The 19,533-nt window shown below is 25.6% G+C and overlaps 1 protein-coding gene across 1 annotated transcript in view; it reads right to left on the minus strand.

Annotated features, from left to right (window-relative positions):
* Positions 1-19,533, minus strand: part of LOC101237623 (uncharacterized) — a 100,591-nt gene that overhangs the window by 41,335 nt on the left and 39,723 nt on the right. The window contains exons 7-12 of the mRNA XM_065794522.1: positions 16,445-16,641; positions 15,681-16,010; positions 11,879-12,262; positions 3,942-4,533; positions 3,571-3,746; positions 551-764 (exon numbers count right to left, since the gene is read on the minus strand). Of these exons, the coding sequence (XP_065650594.1) occupies positions 551-764; positions 3,571-3,746; positions 3,942-4,533; positions 11,879-12,262; positions 15,681-16,010; positions 16,445-16,641 (1,893 nt within the window). The remainder of the gene's footprint in view (positions 1-550; positions 765-3,570; positions 3,747-3,941; positions 4,534-11,878; positions 12,263-15,680; positions 16,011-16,444; positions 16,642-19,533) is intronic.

Below are 19,533 nucleotides of genomic sequence, written 5' to 3' on the forward strand. Positions count from 1 at the left end.
GGTGGGCCCAAAAATTAGGGTTTTCTTGTTTCCAAACTTTAATCAACCCATTTCTTTACAAAACATTCTTTTTTGATATAAGCATAAACATACAAAAGTTTGGAGCTTGCACCATGCCTGTAAGTGTCAAAACTCAAACATATAAAAATCCAGTGTACACCACTGATATATATATATATATATATATATATATATATATATATATATATATATATATATATATATATATATATATATATATATATATATATATATACATATATATATGTGTGTATATATATATATATATATATATATATATATATATATATATATATATATATATACATAATATTTTAATATAAACATAGATAAAATTATTTAAATCCTTGAAGTAAACCACAAATTTTGATAAAAAATGTAATAAATAACTGTGTATATGTACAAATTAATGCAGATAAAAAATAAAATACATATCATTAGTTCACTTCTATAAAGTGTTGATAATTAGAAATTAAACTGAACAAAAAACTATGTTAACTAATAAAAAAAAAAAATTTATAATCAATTAATTTTCGTCAATCTTCAGAGTAACAATTATATCTTCTGTTATCTCAAGATGCTTTCTCATCAACATTTTTATGGTTTCTATTCTTTTTTCTAGGTGATCAAACTCAATATGTTCTAATTCTAAATCTCTTGCAATGTTTGTTTTCCATTTGGATCTACTTTCTTGTTTGTCTTTCAAGGAATTGAAGTCAGCAATACCAAACAGTTGAAAAAAACTAAAAAAATTTATTTTAATATTACATAAAAAGCTAGCTATAATCAGAGCTGGGCATCACTACTAAATATTCAAAACCACTACCCCAATCCTTTCACTTCTTTGGAAAACAAAATTCACTAATGCACTTTGTTTGCTAAAGGACATCTTTTTTTAAACCTTCATATTTTAAATTTAACTTTTATACTTGTAATTTATTTATAAAACTTTAAAGATTAACAATTAACGATTAGTAAAGTAAGAATAACCAAAAGGTTCAATGCCAGCTCTGGCCTGGATCAGCAACATTGGTAAGGATGGAGACATGAACTTTCTGGTTGAATGTAGGGATGTGCTAGATAAAAAATTTTAAATATACAGATGGATACAAAATAATCACGTAATCAAAAATGTTGATTTGTAATAAAAATGATGTTTTTATTACAAAACCTTCAATGTTTCAAAACTTCAAATTTTGATGTCAAATAATTTAAAATTTCAACAATGTAAAAATTCTAAAATGAAAAGTATTGTTTGGAAACTTTATAACATAAATGATTCCTCTGAATTGAAAACAGCTTGTATTCTATGTAGAAAGTTAATAAGCCAAAAATCTAATTTTAGTCAAAAAATGTTTTTTATAACTCACTGCATGTCAAAAGATTTCATTTAAAGCAATATGAAAAGGAAAGAAAAAATAAAATTTTTGACTTCTTCAACTCTACAAAATTGTTCAAAAGGTAGTTAGGAATTTTGAATAAAATTTTTCTAAAGGTAATTCTAATTGTAAAGAAAATGTGTGAAATCAAAAAGCAAATGTCTTTCAAAGTTAGACATTTGCATTTTAATTTAACATTTAAAGTTAATTTCAATTAAAGTGTTCATCAAAAAGATATGGAACATTAATGATGAAAAGTAAAAGCAAATACATAAAAAATAGCTATGAAGATTTCTTTAGATAATCAACCAATAAGCATTTGTAAAACTAAATGGTTGGTTATCATATAAAAGAACTAAACCTTAAATTATTAGCACCACCAGCAGCTTTTGTGTTTTCAGAGCGATTGTTTCTGAATATAGAAATATTTATGAGAAGAAGCAATCATGGCTGTTACCTCAATGCTGAGAAATGTTATTGTTTGTACATAATAATACAAAGCAATTCATTCACAAATAATACAAATCAATTCATTCACAAATAATACAAATTAATTCATTCATAAATTATACAAATCAATTCATTCATGAGTGATAAAATATGTATTTGAATATGTTGATTGTGTTGAACACAAATAATTCTTATTTATTTGAACTATATAACTTAAATAAAAAAATTTTGAATCTACTTATATTAGATTATTTTAAAAGATTAATACTTAAGAATTTGTGTTCTAGGTTCTCTTATTTGTGTTCTCGGTTCTCTTATTATGCTAATTGCCAATTTGTTTAATCAGGTCTAAACTGAATATCTTGAAGAATTCAGAAGAAGTAAAAACAAGTTTTTTCTTATTATTTATGAACATGAAGTATCCAACATTGCCAACCAGATTATTTATTATCTGGCCAGATAACGGATACGGGATGTTATACAAATTCAGCCTGTATATCTGTCCAATATTCTATCCTGGATACTTCTGGTTGAATGCTCTTTCATGGTGCTTTGTGATAAAACTGTTCAGTCTTTTTATAACACCTTAATAACTACGAAAAATAAAAATAAAGATAAATACATATAAGTTTGACATGAAGGTATAATATATATACAAGTGAGGACACTTGTGTGATTTGAATGGGTCTACTGTTAAAATTTTTGAAAAACTTGAATTAAAATGTACATTTATTTTGAAAGCATTATTTTGCATTAAAAACTTCAAATGCAAAATATTTAATACATTGAATTGTTTATTGTTATTATCTATCACTAAAAGAAAGTCTGGAGCATTATGTCAGTCATCATCCTATTATACTTTTTAAAGTTTAACATAATCAAAAGATTAAGATATTAGAAAATGAGATATTAGAAAAGTCTAGATCAATGCTAGAATCTGCTTGATACTGTTAATACATAGAGCTAGTTGTAGACATTCAATTTGAAACACATGCACCTCCGTTTCAAAATCTTTTAACAAAATTGTACACATCTTATTAGATAACATCATTATTTCATTTATCTTTTACTCAGTTTTTAGTAAAGAAAAAAGTTTGTAATTTATACTCTTCTGCTAACTTTAAATGATAGCGCAGTAGGGCTTTGGATTTTATTTTGGTAGCAACCTCAGTCCACTACCATATTTGCTGAAAGAAAGTGCTTTTACAACTTTTGCAACTCTGCTACCAAATAGAGACTTTTCATGTAGCAGAGTTGCTGATCAAGTGATCACCCAGCTCTGTCTATAATAAAGAAACTCTCTATAAATTTGAATAGACATTTTTATTATTTTAGCTTAAAAATAACCTAACCACATATAATATAAAAATGACATATAAATAACAAATATGAGCTAACAAGTCTAAATGATGTAAACTCTGCCAAGCAGAAAATTTTAAAAAGTAAAGCTCAGCAGGTTCATAATAAAATAGCATTATCATTATTTATGCAGGAAACCATTGTGGGTCTGGTTTTAGGGCAGTGAATCTATTTAAAACTCCCATTTAAACTAGAGCAATCCTTCGTCCTAAATTGATTTGATGTCCAAACTAGCTGCTAGGTCAAAAATATCTAGCTGCTAGGCTTCAATATCTTTATTTGCTTTTATTTATTTACTTTTGTTTTATCAATTGTAATAAAATAAAAACAATAAATTATAAAAATTATGATAATCAAAAACCTTTTTTTCCAAGAAACGGTGTTAGGGTAAACAGTAAGTATATCGTGATAAGTTTTTTTCAGCAATTTTTTAGGATATCTTGACTCAAGTGCTTTTAGAATGTCAACTTGAGCTTTTAACATAAGTATGTAAGCTGAATCTCTAACATAAGCTATATTACCTACAGCTAAACCAACCTAAAGAAAAATATTTGTTTAAATAAACATAAAATATCCACTTTAAGTCAACAAGTTCATTAGAAAAAATAATATTCAAGTTTTTAATAATAAGTTCTTCATATTTTTTAAAAGATTTGAAACATTAAAATTTTTCCTAATACTTAAAATAAAAAAAATAAAAAAAAGAAGAAATATGAACTTAATTATACTCACTAACAAGTTCATAAGTACTATAGGGCAAACAATCAAGAACAATGTGAACAAGATATATGACATTTCTGGGTATGGCAAATCACTAATATCAACTGTAGTATTGTTATTTATGAATAAGTCATTAAAATCTGTCTCCCCAAGTGTCATAACAATAGTTTTGACCATAGACCATTCAGGAGAGGAAAAAGATGAATTTTCAAAAAGAACAAAAAATGATAATGAGAATGCTATAATGATCATCACAAATACCATAATAACATTAATCAATGATTTTAAAATTTCAATAATCATAACAACATAAACTCCAAAAAAAGATCGTTTCAAGTAAAGTAACAAATTAGTCCAAGCAAATAAAATTGAAAATACTCCAGCAGTCCACTTAATATTCATAGTGATATGTTTAATAAATGACAACATAAATATAAAAGTAGATGAGTAAAGTATTAACTCTAAGTAATTGTTAAAGTCTTTAAAATATTCTTTCTTTAATAAGTAAGCCTGTACAAACTCTTTACAAATTTCAAAGCTTGATAGAATAAGTATCACTGTAGGGATTATTTTTTGAAATCCATTTTTTTCTTCTTGCTTCTCTCTAAATTAAAGCAAGTAAATAATAGTTAAATAAAATATATATATGTGTATATATATATATATATATATATATATATATATATATATATATATATATATATATATATATATATATATATATATGTATATATATATATATATATATATATATATATATATATATATATATATATATATATATATATATATATATATATATATATATATATATATATATATATATATATATATATATATAGTGGTGGCCAAAAGTATGGAAACTTTTCAAAAATGCTTTTTATTTAATTATAAAAAATGCAACACTTACTACATATTATGCATATGTTTATTGAAGTCGTAATACAACTTTTTAATAAAATAAAACATTTTTTTTTTATTAACATATACAAAAAAAAATTATATTTTTAAATTAGGCCTGGTCATAAGTATGGAAACTTATGACCAGGACCAAAAAATGTTAATATCTAGAAAAATTTAATATCTAGTTGCATATCCTTTTGAGTCTATTACCATGGAACATCTTTGTGGCATAGATTTCACCAGGTTGGCACAAGTGTCAGTAGGTATTTTTTCCCATTCTGCTTGTAAAATTTTAAAAAGTTTATTGTGATTTGAAATATTATGCTGCCGAATTTGGCGGTCTAACACATCCCAAAGATGTTCTATAGGGTTTAAGTTGGGACTTTGAGATAGCCATTCCATACAAGGTACCCTGTGAGTATTTAACCACTCTTTAATTAATTTTGACGAGTGCTTTGGGTCGTTATCTTGTTGGAATAACGACCCCAGAGCCATTTTTTCTGAAGCATATGGTAACATTATATTATTTAATATGTCTTTATACTTAAATCGGTCCATAATACCATCAATTTTCACTAATGGACCAGTGCCAGATGAAGAAAAACATTCCCACACCATAACACTGCCACCTCCATGCTAGACTGTAGGTGTTTGGTATTTGGGATCAAATCTTTTACCTTTAGGGTGCCTCACATATTTTCTTCCATCACTTCCAAACAACTGAAATTTACTTTCATCACTCCACAACACATTTGCCCATTTTTCTTCTGACCATTTTAAATGTTCCTTTGCAAACAATAATCTACTCATCTTATTTTTCTTAAAAATTAACGGTTTTTTGACAGCCACTCTTCCAAATAAGCCCGCATCATTTAACCTTCTACGAACTGTCCTGTCAGATAATAAAACTCCATGCTGTTCCAAGATTTCTTCTTTTATATCTTTTGATGACTTTCCAGGATCTTTTGTAGAAGTATTTTTTATAACGATGATGAACTAACAAAGATGTCAATTCTAACACATTTTAATTCTAAATGATAAGATTTGTTTATGTTTAGTGACAAGTTTGAACAAGTTTCCATACCTTTGTCCAATCGAAATTAAGAAATATTAGTATGTAATAAAATGTCTTAGAAAAGACAAGTTCAAACTTGTAGTATATATAAAGTAGACTATTGCAAGTACACTCGGGTTAAATAATTTTGGTTTGATTTAATACAAATAAAAAAAAAGGTAATTTTAAAAAAGTTTGGATCTTTTTGGCCACCACTGTATATATATATATATATATATATATATATATATATATATATATATATATATATATATATATATATATATATATATATATATATATATATATATATATATACATATATATATATATACTTATTTATAAATATATATATATATATATATATATATACATATATATATATATACTTATTTATAAATATATATATATATATATATATATATATATATATATATATATATATATACATATATATATATATACTTATTTATAAATATATATATATACGTATATATGTCCAAAAGGTCTGCTGAGCACAAATGATATTATTTTAGTGGAATGAAAAACACTTTTCAGGTTAAAACACATGTTTCGAGCTTACAAAGTTTATCATCAGTTTAAAATGACCAATATAAAATTGTTCAATATGTAGGTAACAAAGTAATTAAAAATCCATTAAAAATTGCTATTCAAAATAACTATTTATAATGCGTAATTAAAATAAAAAATATAATACAAAGGAAATAATAAAAATACACTCAAATTTACAGTTAACATTCATTACGCAAAAGGTATTTTACAATAAAGGATGTTAATATAAGTTAGATAAGAACAATTCAATACATCTGTGCCTAACTTGTTTGCTTAACTCAGGGTTCTGCCATTTTAAATAAAGACCTTCTTCAATTTCTAATTCAGTTTCCCTATTGGCAGTATTCAGAATGGTAAAACATTCTGCAGTTGATTTATTAAAACAATAAATACTGGATTTAATATGTTGAAATATATGTGATTTTTTTTTCTTCCTTAAAATGTTCATCAATACGTTGAGAAATGTGTTGAACAGTTTTCCTTATGTAACAAACATTACAGTTTGCACAATTAAATTTATAAACAACATTAGATTTTAACTTTCTGGGAATAATACTTTTTAATGAAAAAAACTATTGAATTTTAGTAGATATAAATGCCAGTTTTATGATAAATTTCTCTTTGCAAAACAGCTTTATTAACTCTGATATTTTATTTTGAGCGTTTAAAGATCATTCACCAATATAGGGTAATTTAAAATATTTACAATCATATTTAGGTTTTTCAAAAGGTTCATAGTGTTTAAGATCCAAATATTTTTTAAAAGAATTATATATTAATTTAATAGGATATCGGTTCTTAAGTAAAGTTATTTTAGTTGACTGAATATTTTCATGAAACCCTGCCCAGGTGTTATTTATTTTAAATGTACGGTCAATGAGAGCTTTAATTAGCCGCATATTGTATTGAAATGATGTAAAACTAAAGTAGTTAATCAATAGCCCAGTAAAAGTTTCTTTATCGTATATACTAGTCATGAGGTTATTTTGATTTTCAATACAAACATCCAGAAAAGGTAACTTACCATTTTGTTCATGTTCACAAGTGAATTTAGTACTCGGGTGTTTAGAATTAAAGTAATCAAGAAAATTTACACTGTCATTTTTAGATGGAAAAGATGCGAAAATGTCATCAACGTATCTCTCATAAAACAATGGCTGAGTGCTGTTATACTTTTCAATCCATTTGTTTTCAAATTCACCCATAAATAGGTTAGCTAACACAGGAGCCAAAGGAGAGCCCATTACAACTCTGTCAATTTGATCAAAATATTAACCATTAAAAAGAAAATGGGTATTGCTTGTGTCAAAGCGAAATAATTTAAGTTTTTGTTTGGAAAATTTTAGTTCAGGGTAGTTTTGAAATATTTTTAATACTGCTATTTCAATAGTTTCATCTAACGGTATGTTAGTAAATAAATTTTCGACATCAAATGAAATAGTATGAGTTCCTTTAATATTATTTAATTTAAGGTTATTGATAAATGAAAAAGAATCTTTTGGTGAATATTTATTGTTTATGCATGGTTGAACTAAGTTGCTTAGGAATTTCGCTAATTTATAATTATAAGAAATTATAGAAGTTATAATAGGTCTAAACTTTGGAATGTCATCCAAAGTTTGTTGTTTTCAAAATACCTCCAACTATGGATCCACGAGATATAAAAGCAATCAGACAGAGATTATTACGAAGTCTTGTTCAAAGAAGAGTCCAAGAAACTAAGAAGATAGAAAAAGAATTAAGGAATGAAGAAGATGTTATGCATAAATTATTAAAAAGTTTGGATTATATTATTTTACAAAAAGTGGCAAGGAAGAATGTTGATAGTTAGATTAAAACAATTAGTATGACTCATAATAAAAAATTACAAAATCTTACAAAAAATATCATTTTACCTTTTACTTCCGAACAATTATAAAAAATTATCTAAATTTCAATTAACTCAGGATGAATTAGAAATTTTAAAGAATGGGCTTAGCCACTCCATACCCCAAGAAAGGTTGAATAAAAGTAATATTTTTACTTCTTTTGAAATGATTTATCAATTGTTGAATGAAAATATTATTAAAAAAAAATTCTAATAGAGAGTTAAAACAGAATTAGCACATATTGCTAATACATACTATTTTAATTATAAACCATCTAAAACCACTTTGCACAAACATGGGATTATTAAAAATCTAAGAAAAAATAATATCTTAGTTATAGTAAGATCGGATAAAGGTTATGATGTGATTCTATTAAAAAGAACTGACTACGATAAGACAATCTATTCAATTATAAATGATGGAAATAAATTTAAACTTTTTGACAAAGATCCTACAAAATTCAGACAAGGACAATTATATCGATTTCTTCAAAAATTAAACAAAGAAAATTTTCTTACTACTGAACAATATAAACAAAAAATACCACACAGGTTCTCATCCTGCGAGAACTTATGGGACACCCAAAATGCATAAAAAGTTCAATGACATTCAAAAATTTAGACCTATTATATCTTCTATAAATTCTTATAACTATAAGATAGCAAAATTATATATGGGTGAATTTGAAAACAAATGGATTGAAAAGTATAACAGCACTCAGCCATTGTTTTATGAGAGATACGTTGATGACATTTTCGCATCTTTTCCATCTAAAAATGACAGTGTAAATTTTCTTGATTACTTTAATTCTAAACACCCGAGTACTAAATTCACTTGTGAACATGAACAAAATGGTAAGTTACCTTTTCTGGATGTTTGTATTGAAAATCAAAATAACCTCATGACTAGTATATACGATAAAGAAACTTTTACTGGGCTATTAATTAACTACTTTAGTTTTACATCATTTCAATACAATATGCGGCTAATTAAAGCTCTCATTGACCGTACATTTAAAATAAATAACACCTGGGCAGGGTTTCATGAAAATATTCAGTCAACTAAAATAACTTTACTTAAGAACCGATATCCTATTAAATTAATATATAATTCTTTTAAAAAATATTTGGATCTTAAACACTATGAACCTTTTGAAAAACCTAAATATGATTGTAAATATTTTAAATTACCCTATATTGGTGAATGATCTTTAAACGCTCAAAATAAAATATCAGAGTTAATAAAGCTGTTTTGCAAAGAGAAATTTATCATAAAACTGGCATTTATATCTACTAAAATTCAATAGTTTTTTTCATTAAAAAGTATTATTCCCAGAAAGTTAAAATCTAATGTTGTTTATAAATTTAATTGTGCAAACTGTAATGTTTGTTACATAAGGAAAACTGTTCAACACATTTCTCAACGTATTGATGAACATTTTAAGGAAGAAAAAAAAATCACATATATTTCAACATATTAAATCCAGTATTTATTGTTTTAATAAATCAACTGCAGAATGTTTTACCATTCTGAATACTGCCAATAGGGAAACTGAATTAGAAATTGAAGAAGGTCTTTATTTAAAATGGCAGAACCCTGTGTTAAGCAAACAAGTTAGGCACAGATGTATTGAATTGTTCTTATCTAACTTATATTAACATCCTTTATTGTAAAATACCTTTTGCGTAATGAATGTTAACTGTAAATTTGAGTGTATTTTTATTATTTCCTTTGTATTATATTTTTTATTTTAATTACGCATTATAAATAGTTATTTTGAATAGCAATTTTTAATGGATTTTTAATTACTTTGTTACCTACATATTGAACAATTTTATATTGGTCATTTTAAACTGATGATAAACTTTGTAAGCTCGAAACATGTGTTTTAACCTGAAAAGTGTTTTTCATTCCACTAAAATAATATCATTTGTGCTCAGCAGACCTTTTGGACATATATACGTATATATATTTATAAATAAGTATATATATATATATGTATATATATATATATATATATATATATATATATATATATATATATATATATATATATATATATATATATATATATATATATATTTATAAATAAGTATATATATATATATGTATATATATATATATATATATATATATATATATATATTTATAAATAAGTATATATATATATATGTATATATATATATATATATATATATATATATATATATATATATATATATATATATTTATACATTTATATACAGGCCTGTAGTAACTGGGGGGGGTGAGAGGCAGCAGGGGCATTGGCCCCCCCAAAAAAAGTTTTTCAAATAAATAATTTTAAAGAAATTGACTAAAAAAATTACTAAAAAAAAAGGTCCTCAAAAATATAGGAGTGGTATTGCCCCAAAATAATTTTCGTTTCTACAGGCCTGATATTTATGTATATATACATATTTATATGTATATATATATATATATATATATATATATATATATATATATATATATATATATATATATATATATATATATATATATATATATATATATATATATATATATATATATATGTATATATATATATAAATTTGTTATGTTAACAATTTACTTTTTGATTGAAAAACTTGATTAATTTAAATTTATGTTGCTTATGATTTTTTAAGATTAATTTAAAAAAGATTTAGATACTATAAATACTTATTATTTGGAATTAATATTTGTTCTATAAATAAAGTTATACTATGTTTTTTTTTTGTTGTTTTTTTTTTTTTTTTTTTTTTTTTTATTAGTTCATAAGTTGATATGCTTTTACTTAGAGGCTTTCAAATTTAGTAATTTACTTTTATAAAATTTATATATAGAGGTCTGCAACTAAAAGATCTAAAAGAAATTCATAAAATTATTTTAACTATAAAACTATTGTACTGTGTTTTTATTAAAAAATAATTAGAATAAATAATAAAGTAAATAAAATTTACCTTTATGAAAGACTTTATCAATAAGTAATACATCAAAAGACTGTATCAATAAGTAGTACATTAAAAGACCATATCAATAAGTAATACATCAAAAGACTATATCAATAAGTAATATATCAAACGACATATCAACTATATATTATATATTAAATGATATTGAGTAGTATTTTCTTTCTGCTTAAACAGCGTTGATCTTAAGCATTTGAAAAACAAATTTTTTTTTTTTAAATTTTTTACCATAATTTTTATAAGTTTAAATTTAAAATGTTTAGAAATCCTTTGCAGTCACTTCCTTTTCAGATTCTTTTTTTTTTTTTTTTTAATAGAGCTATTTTCATATCACAAAGGTATCATAAAAACGAGTATTTATTTACATAATTGTATATTTATATATTTTTACTTTTAACAGACTATGCTATTGCTTAGCAAATGAAATTATATATTTCAACTAACCAATCCAAGAGCTTTTCAGAGAAATGATACATTGCCTTTTTATCAAAGGTTTTTTATAACACAAAATAACAACTATTTAAAATTGAAAAGTAAGAAATAAAATTAAAGAAAAAGAATCAAATTTTAAGCAACCACCTTTCTTTATCAATGATAAGTAGACCAGTAAGCATACCCACAAACAAAATATAAATAAACAAGCTAATTAAGTGAATCCAGCGACCCAGACATGACCATTTATAATTAATTAATTGAACAGTAAGTGGATGAGAAAGTAAGTTTTCTTGCTTAAATGTGATCATGCAAGAAGGTCCAAAATAAATTCTTTTCGATGAGTTTTCAGGATGAGAATCAAGGTATTTAAAGTCATATCTTATGTAGTATCCTTTAGAATTTTCATCAAGTTTAGAGTATTCTATGCACTTGTCTAGAACTATTTGAGCAATATCAGGAGCATATGATATTAATTTTTCCATTGGACTGGATCCTTCATTATCAATATTGTTAAGTACCTCTTTCCATCTAAATATATATATAAATAACATTAACATTATTATTACAATTATCAGTGAAAAAAAATTTTAATGAATAGAGAAAATGTTAACTTGTATAACCAACTATTCACCATTAATAATCAGTTCATAGAAAAAATTTGGATTTTTTTTTTTCTTTAAGCCCAACACAAGAATAGAAGCCCATCTGCAGCACTCACCACAGAAAATCTATCTTTAAAAATTAAGGAATAGAGCTCCTCAAAATAAAGGTATGGTGTGTCTTCATTATTGGATTTTTTGGATTGAACCTGTTTGTTATTTTTTTGGCTTAAGATTTTTTTTTTCTTTCCTCCAGTAAAGCATTTTTTATAAGATCAGGAAGTAAAACTTATTGTTTTTTCTCTTTGTAATGATTCTTGTTTGTTTGGTGTCTGTCATGGGATGGGCATTAAATGGTTTGGGAAACAACTAAAATATTTATATTGGAACTTTTTTAATTGGAATTGTACTTATATGAGAAAAAAAAATCCAATATTAGGGCAAAATTGTGTAGAACCTCACTGAAACTATCCCATTTTATCTTATTTTGGAGTGGTGCAATAAAATTCATTATGACAAAAACAGAGTTAATTTTATTGTAAAATTAAGCATCTTATTTGTTAACAAAATTTTGTTAAGATAATTGTATCTGAATAATATTTATTGTTTACAAATAACTTAAGTTCATAATTGTTTACAAATAACTTTAGTTCATAACTATTTACATATAACTTTAGTTCATAATTGTTTACAAATAACTTTAGTTCATAATTGTTTACAAATAATTTTAGTTCAAACCATTAATTATTAAGTACTAGTTATTAGTTTAAAAAATTAGATAAAAGAGATTTAAAAACTTGTATTTGCTATGTAACAATAATGCTAAAAAATATATCTGAATCTATATCAATAATTCGAAAAAGTCAACTATAGCTCAAGATGACGTTGTTTTATATTGAGTTACTTTGAATTCAAACACTTGCAATAAAAGGAGTTTTGTTGAAAAACCCCTTTTTACCCTATTATCTTGTTTTACCTTAGTTTACCCTTTTCTTTATTATGTGGTGTATGCTAAAAAGTCTTTTCAAATTATTGATTTTATTTACTTATATATACATATAGATCCTTATTAAATTTGTTGCATTCTTGATACATTATTATCTTATGTTATCAGCTAAAGTGTCTTCAAATAAATAATTTTATTTTTAAAATTCTGGCACAACTAAAACAAAAGCATGACAATGCAAAAAGATTCAGGACAATAAAAAATGCTAGCAACTTAAAAGTAACACAAGCATACTTTAGTAGTTGATAAAGTATTAAGTAAAACAGATGTAGTACTTGGATCATCTGGATCAGCTGGTGGATCAGAAGAGGTATCAAGAGCAATAAAAAAGTAAACCTAGGCCGCGCTTAGAGAATCATCTCCACTTCTAACAGCAAGAGGATGCTTCACTCAAGATTAGCGAAAGTTGTACACTACATGTGCACAGAATATTATGATGAAAGGTAGTGAAACATGGTCAATGAAGGTTAAAAATGTCTAGTTCTTTGAAAGAATAACGAAAATGATGATTAAATAAATGTGTAGTGTGACTCTTAAAGATGAGAAAAGAAGGGATGATCTTAAACAGAGATTGAAAATATTGAGTGTATCTGATAGGGTGCCTCAAAGAAGTTGGTTTAGGGATGTGGAGCATAGAGACAAAGATGATTGGATATTAGAATTTAAAAAGTTTCAAAAAAAATATAGCTGGGAAAACTTTTACAAAGTGCATTACATAGTGTATGATGATAGTAATGATCATGATGGTGATGATGATGAAAATGATGATGATCATGATGATGGTGGTAGTGATGATGATGATGATGATGATGATGATGATGATGATGATGATGATGATGATGATGATGATGATGATGATGATGATGATGATGATGATGATGATGATGATGATGATGATGATGATGATGATGATGATGATGATGATGATGATGATTATGGTGATGATGTCTCTAAGATTTACTTCTTTAAAACCAATAGCAGACAAGCTATTTGTTATATAGTTAGTGATCAATAATAAATATTGCAGAACAAACATTGGCTAGTTTTTTCATCCACCATCATTATCATCACCATTATCATCACCATATCAACACATTTTGCTCAAAATGGCACAAATTGTAAATCTAACTCGAAAGACAGCAATATATTATATTGTTCAACAATCTTTTTTACCTAACTATTTATTTACCAAAACATCTTTTACACCAAAACTTTTTTTTATCAAACTATACTATAAGTTTTTTATATAAAAGGAATGATAAGTATTTTTTTAATTGTACAAGATTAAAACATGTTATAAAAAAAAAGCTCATTTAACTTTTAGAGGCATTTTAGGTCTTACTTAAAGTAGAATTAATGTACTTATACAAATGCCTTATACATCATTATATGGAACTTTCTCTACAGATTTTGAGAAGCCCTTCTTCCAGTTAACTTTAGAAACATTAAACTATATTTTAAAGCTGTATATTTATTACAAAACTATAATAATCTTTACCATGAGCTGATCTATGGAAATGGAAAGTTATTTGCCAGTGGCAAAATTGTAAAATTATTTGCTAGTGGCAATATTGGAAAATTGTCAGAAAAATTGCAAAATAACTGTAGTTATTTTTTTAAAGGAAGCAGTATTTAAGTTTTAATAATTTATTTTCAATAATTTAAATTTTATGTTATTTTTGTAACTTTCATGTTATTTTTGTAACAGGATTTATTGGTATTACTACTTGTATACTTGTTCATTGTTTATTTTGTTTGCAGTTCAATTATATGTTAGTAACTTTATTAAAAAAATAACAAACAAAATTGGGCTGGAAGAATAAACGACTTATGGCAATAAGTTGTTTATTTTTCCAGCCCTATTCCACTCAATTATGGCAGCAAAATGATACTCAGCAGATTATTATAAATAAACAATTTTTACCTAAAAGACTTTTACTGACATATAAACAAAATTAATAGTTTGTAACTTAATACAGGTGAGCTTGTTGAAAATATAAAATAATAGGAGGTATAAGATAAAGATAAAATTTTATTGCTTTTGTGTAATTATAATTTATGTAGTGGTGGTAATTAACTTCTCAGAATCACATTTATTATCACCAGCATTTTGAAGAGGCTCAGCACCAATACCTAGCTTATCCTATCAGATTAACATCATTGCTATTTAAGATTTACCCCGCATTTCATGCCTGCACCATATTGCAGTAAAAAAGGACTTAACTACAAACAGCAAAACCCTAACTTTACCAAAATATGTAAAGCACTAATATTTTTGAAGAAATATTATTGATAGTGAGATATGTGAATTCAATACTCAATACTTTAACAAAATTCAAACCTTTTATGAGTGACAAATATCCTGCAAGCTTCTGTATGATGATTTTCTAAAGCTAGATCAAGACAATTTTTTCCATCTGCATTCTGAAATGATATGTTTGCACCATGATTCAATAAAATGTTTATACACTTGACATGTCCATTAATAGAAGCATGGTGAAGAGGGGTTAGTTTGTTTGGATCATATTCGTTTACACAAGCACCATTTTTAATAAGAGCTATCACAATTTTTGAATGTCCATTTCTTGCAGCATAGTCAAGTGGTGACCAGTTTGAATCATCTCGTCCTGAAATTTGAGCACCCATTTCAATTAGAACCAAACTAGTATCTCTAAATAAAAATGTGATGTACTAAATAGAAATATGATAATTTTAGCGAGTATACTTAGATACCATATATATTTTAATAGACTTAGTCTATAGCAAGAAAAACAAAGTAATGAAAATATTCAGGATTTCCTAATGTATTTCAACACATAATGTTCCAATGTATTATGTTTTCAATGCATTTTGTTTCAGCCAGTTGTGTTCTAATGCATTATGCTCCAATATATCATGTTTCAAAGCATTTTGTTTCAGTCTGTTGTGTTCTAATGCATTTTGCATTAATGTGTTGTAACCATTTTCTAAAGCTAAGTTTCAATCAAAAAAAGATTTTTTATATGCATAGAGAGAACTTTCAGAGAATTTTTTCTATTTAAATACTTTGCATTAAACATCAACTTAATTGATCCACACAATATAAATTAAAATAAATAAATTTACGTCCAGCCATTTTTTGCAGCTAAATGCAAAGGTGACTGCCCTTTCTCATCAGTGCAATTTATGTTTCTTGTTGAGTTTTTGACTAATATTAGCAAACAATCAACCTTTCCATACTCTGCTGCAATATGCAATGGAGTTTTTTCTTCATTATCAGTAACTTCAGTGTCAGCTGATTCCTGAATAAGTATTTTGACTGACTAAAAGAAAAAAAAAATCAAATAGGTTTATCAAAAACTTTTAAACTAAATGTAAATACTTTCCTAAAATATAGATTGAATAAATGAAAAATAATGTCACCTAAAGATTTGATGCAGAATAACTATTTTATAACTATGTACAAACTTGCATCATAAAATCTAAGAAAAAATGATGTGAGATGATACATGATTATACAACTAAGCAAACTATGAGGCCAATAAAATATATGAGCTATGAATCTTTGCAAACCAAAAGATAATACAGATAATATCGATAGTATAGATAAAAAGAAAAAAGAGTTTGTTTAAAAACACCAATTGTTTTTAAGATTTTTTTTCTATCTACCAATGAATTCTGAGACTAGAAATAAAAATTCATTTAAAATTTCTTGACTAAACATTTGAGAAAATTAGATTTTTGTATTCACACTAAATTTCTTGTAAGAGTTTTACTTTCTGATCAATATGCTGTTGCATCTCTGAATGATCAATATGCTGTTGCATCTCTGAATGATCAATATGCTGTTGCATCTCTGAATGATCAATATGCTGTTGCATCTCTGAATGATCAATATGCTGTTGCATCTCTGAATGATCAATATGCTGTTGCATCTCTGAATGATCAATATGCTGTTGCATCTCTGAATGATCAATATGCTGTTGCATCTCTGAATGATCAATATGCTGTTGCATCTCTGAATGATCAATATGCTGTTGCATCTCTGAATGATCAATATGCTGTTGCATCTCTGAATGATCAATATGCTGTTGCATCTCTGAATGATCAATATGCTGTTGCATCTCTGAATGATCAATATGCTGTTGCATCTCTGAATGATCAATATGCTGTTGCATCTCTGAATGATTTAGAAAGTAATAGTAATAAGAAATATGTAAAAACGTAAAATATAAAAAAAATGAGAAAAATGCATGTAACAGGAATTTATAAGTAGCAAAAGTTAAATTGTAGACAAGATCTCCATTTTCACCAGAATTTTTTCTTACTTTTCGAATAAGTCTACCTTGATATGTATTTGTTTTATATCATTTCACATTACTTTGCCATTTACCAATGACCCTTTGGATTGATATAGTGGATCAGTTACTTAAATGAATCTGTTTTAATTAAGTAGAAAGAACGGCTACTTGTTGTCAGAAACACCATAACTTTTATATCAATCTTGGGTTTAGATTTGATTATCTGTATTTTTTGTTACTGATGATTGACTCTTTGATACTAAGCTTTGGGTCTTTGACACTGCTTCACGCTTCTTTTTCTGGCTTATAGAACTAAATATTGATAAGTGTGTGGTAATGCATAATAGTAAAAACAATCCACATCTTGAATACTCAATCACAGACCCAAATGAGTTTATCTTCATAGTTTTGTATTAATTAATTCAATGTAGTTTCTAAAAAACCAATAATATATATATTTTTATTTGTATTGATTAATACAATAAACAATTTTTTTTTTGTTCATACTACTTTGATTAGCAAAATAATTTTGCCCTAACATCCAAACATAATTAAACAAAAAAAATCAGAACCAATTTTCTTTTCCTTTGCCATCTTTTTATTAAAATACAAGGTTTTAGATAGTACAATATATGCTATGTCAAAATATGCACTACACAAAAAATGCAATAACTTAGTCATTTTTTGATTCAACTTTTTTTAAAATAAAAACTAAAAAAATGTACAAAATGCAAGTGTGAGTGTTTATTTATTTATGAACTTTCACAAAAAATGTTGATATGCAACACCAGTAATAGAATCATTTTGACCCGAATGCTTAAGTACTCAACTTTTCATATAAAATTTCGCATTTAGATAAAAAATGCTTTAAACCTCAAAATTAGACACACAATTTGGTTAGCACTAGTATAATTTGCCCGATCATTTCTTATGAAAAATATGAAGTTATATAAATGCCATTATTTATGTACATTTCATTTTACCTAATAATAAAAATTATTTAATAAAATAATGGAGTTTATTTATTAATTATTCCTACATATTCCAACTACTCATTGAAGCAAAATATGAAAAATACTTTCTTGATAAAAATGTTGTTCTATTATATCTGTCTCTTCTAATTTCTCTAAATACAGAAGCAGCTTTTGTAATCAACTTAACATCCTCAGAGATTCCTTTCGTTATCAAAATTTCCTGTGCATTAAAATTTAGATAAGTAATTTTGAATTTCCTTACTTCTCTAGGATTTGCAACTGAACATTGCATTGCAAATTTAATTCTTCAAGCTGCAAATGCTTTAATTTCTTTCTGTTCATCAGTCAACATTGATACCAAAATAGTTTTTGAACAAAAATGTGCATTTCACTGAATGCATTTATCAACTATAAGTTGATCACTTTCAGAAAAGCAACAGTATAACTGAATTAAGCACCAAAAGTGTTTTTTCTCCATGTAGCATTGAAGCTCCAATTATATAATCTCATGTAGTTTGGTAAGTTATTCTGTCTGACATCAAATATAACAATCAGCAACTTGTGACAGTTTCCCAGTGCTTCTCAAATGTTGTAACTAAATGCAGGTTCAAAAGTGGTGCCATCTAAATGCAATACCTAATTTCTCAATGATAGTTAACTAAAAAACTAAAGTTGAACTAGGTATCCCAAATACAGTTCCAGTAATCCTATTAAATTATTGTCCACACCAGTATTTACTCTAGTTCCAACAGTGTCAATAGCTAAAATGTTATCAACTGGTGCTTTTTTTTTGTTTTTTTGTCAAAAAAATCTATAATTGCTAAATCTTGATATTTGGGGATGATGCACTTGATGGAGAAAAGTGACCAAAAAATATGAAATAAGGTTCTTCTGTTGAAGTTATATGTTCTCAGTAACTAAGTCTTTACTGCTAGTCGCA

This window comes from Hydra vulgaris, chromosome 03 (genome assembly GCF_038396675.1).
Source record: "Hydra vulgaris chromosome 03, alternate assembly HydraT2T_AEP".
Taxonomy (NCBI): domain Eukaryota; kingdom Metazoa; phylum Cnidaria; class Hydrozoa; order Anthoathecata; family Hydridae; genus Hydra; species Hydra vulgaris.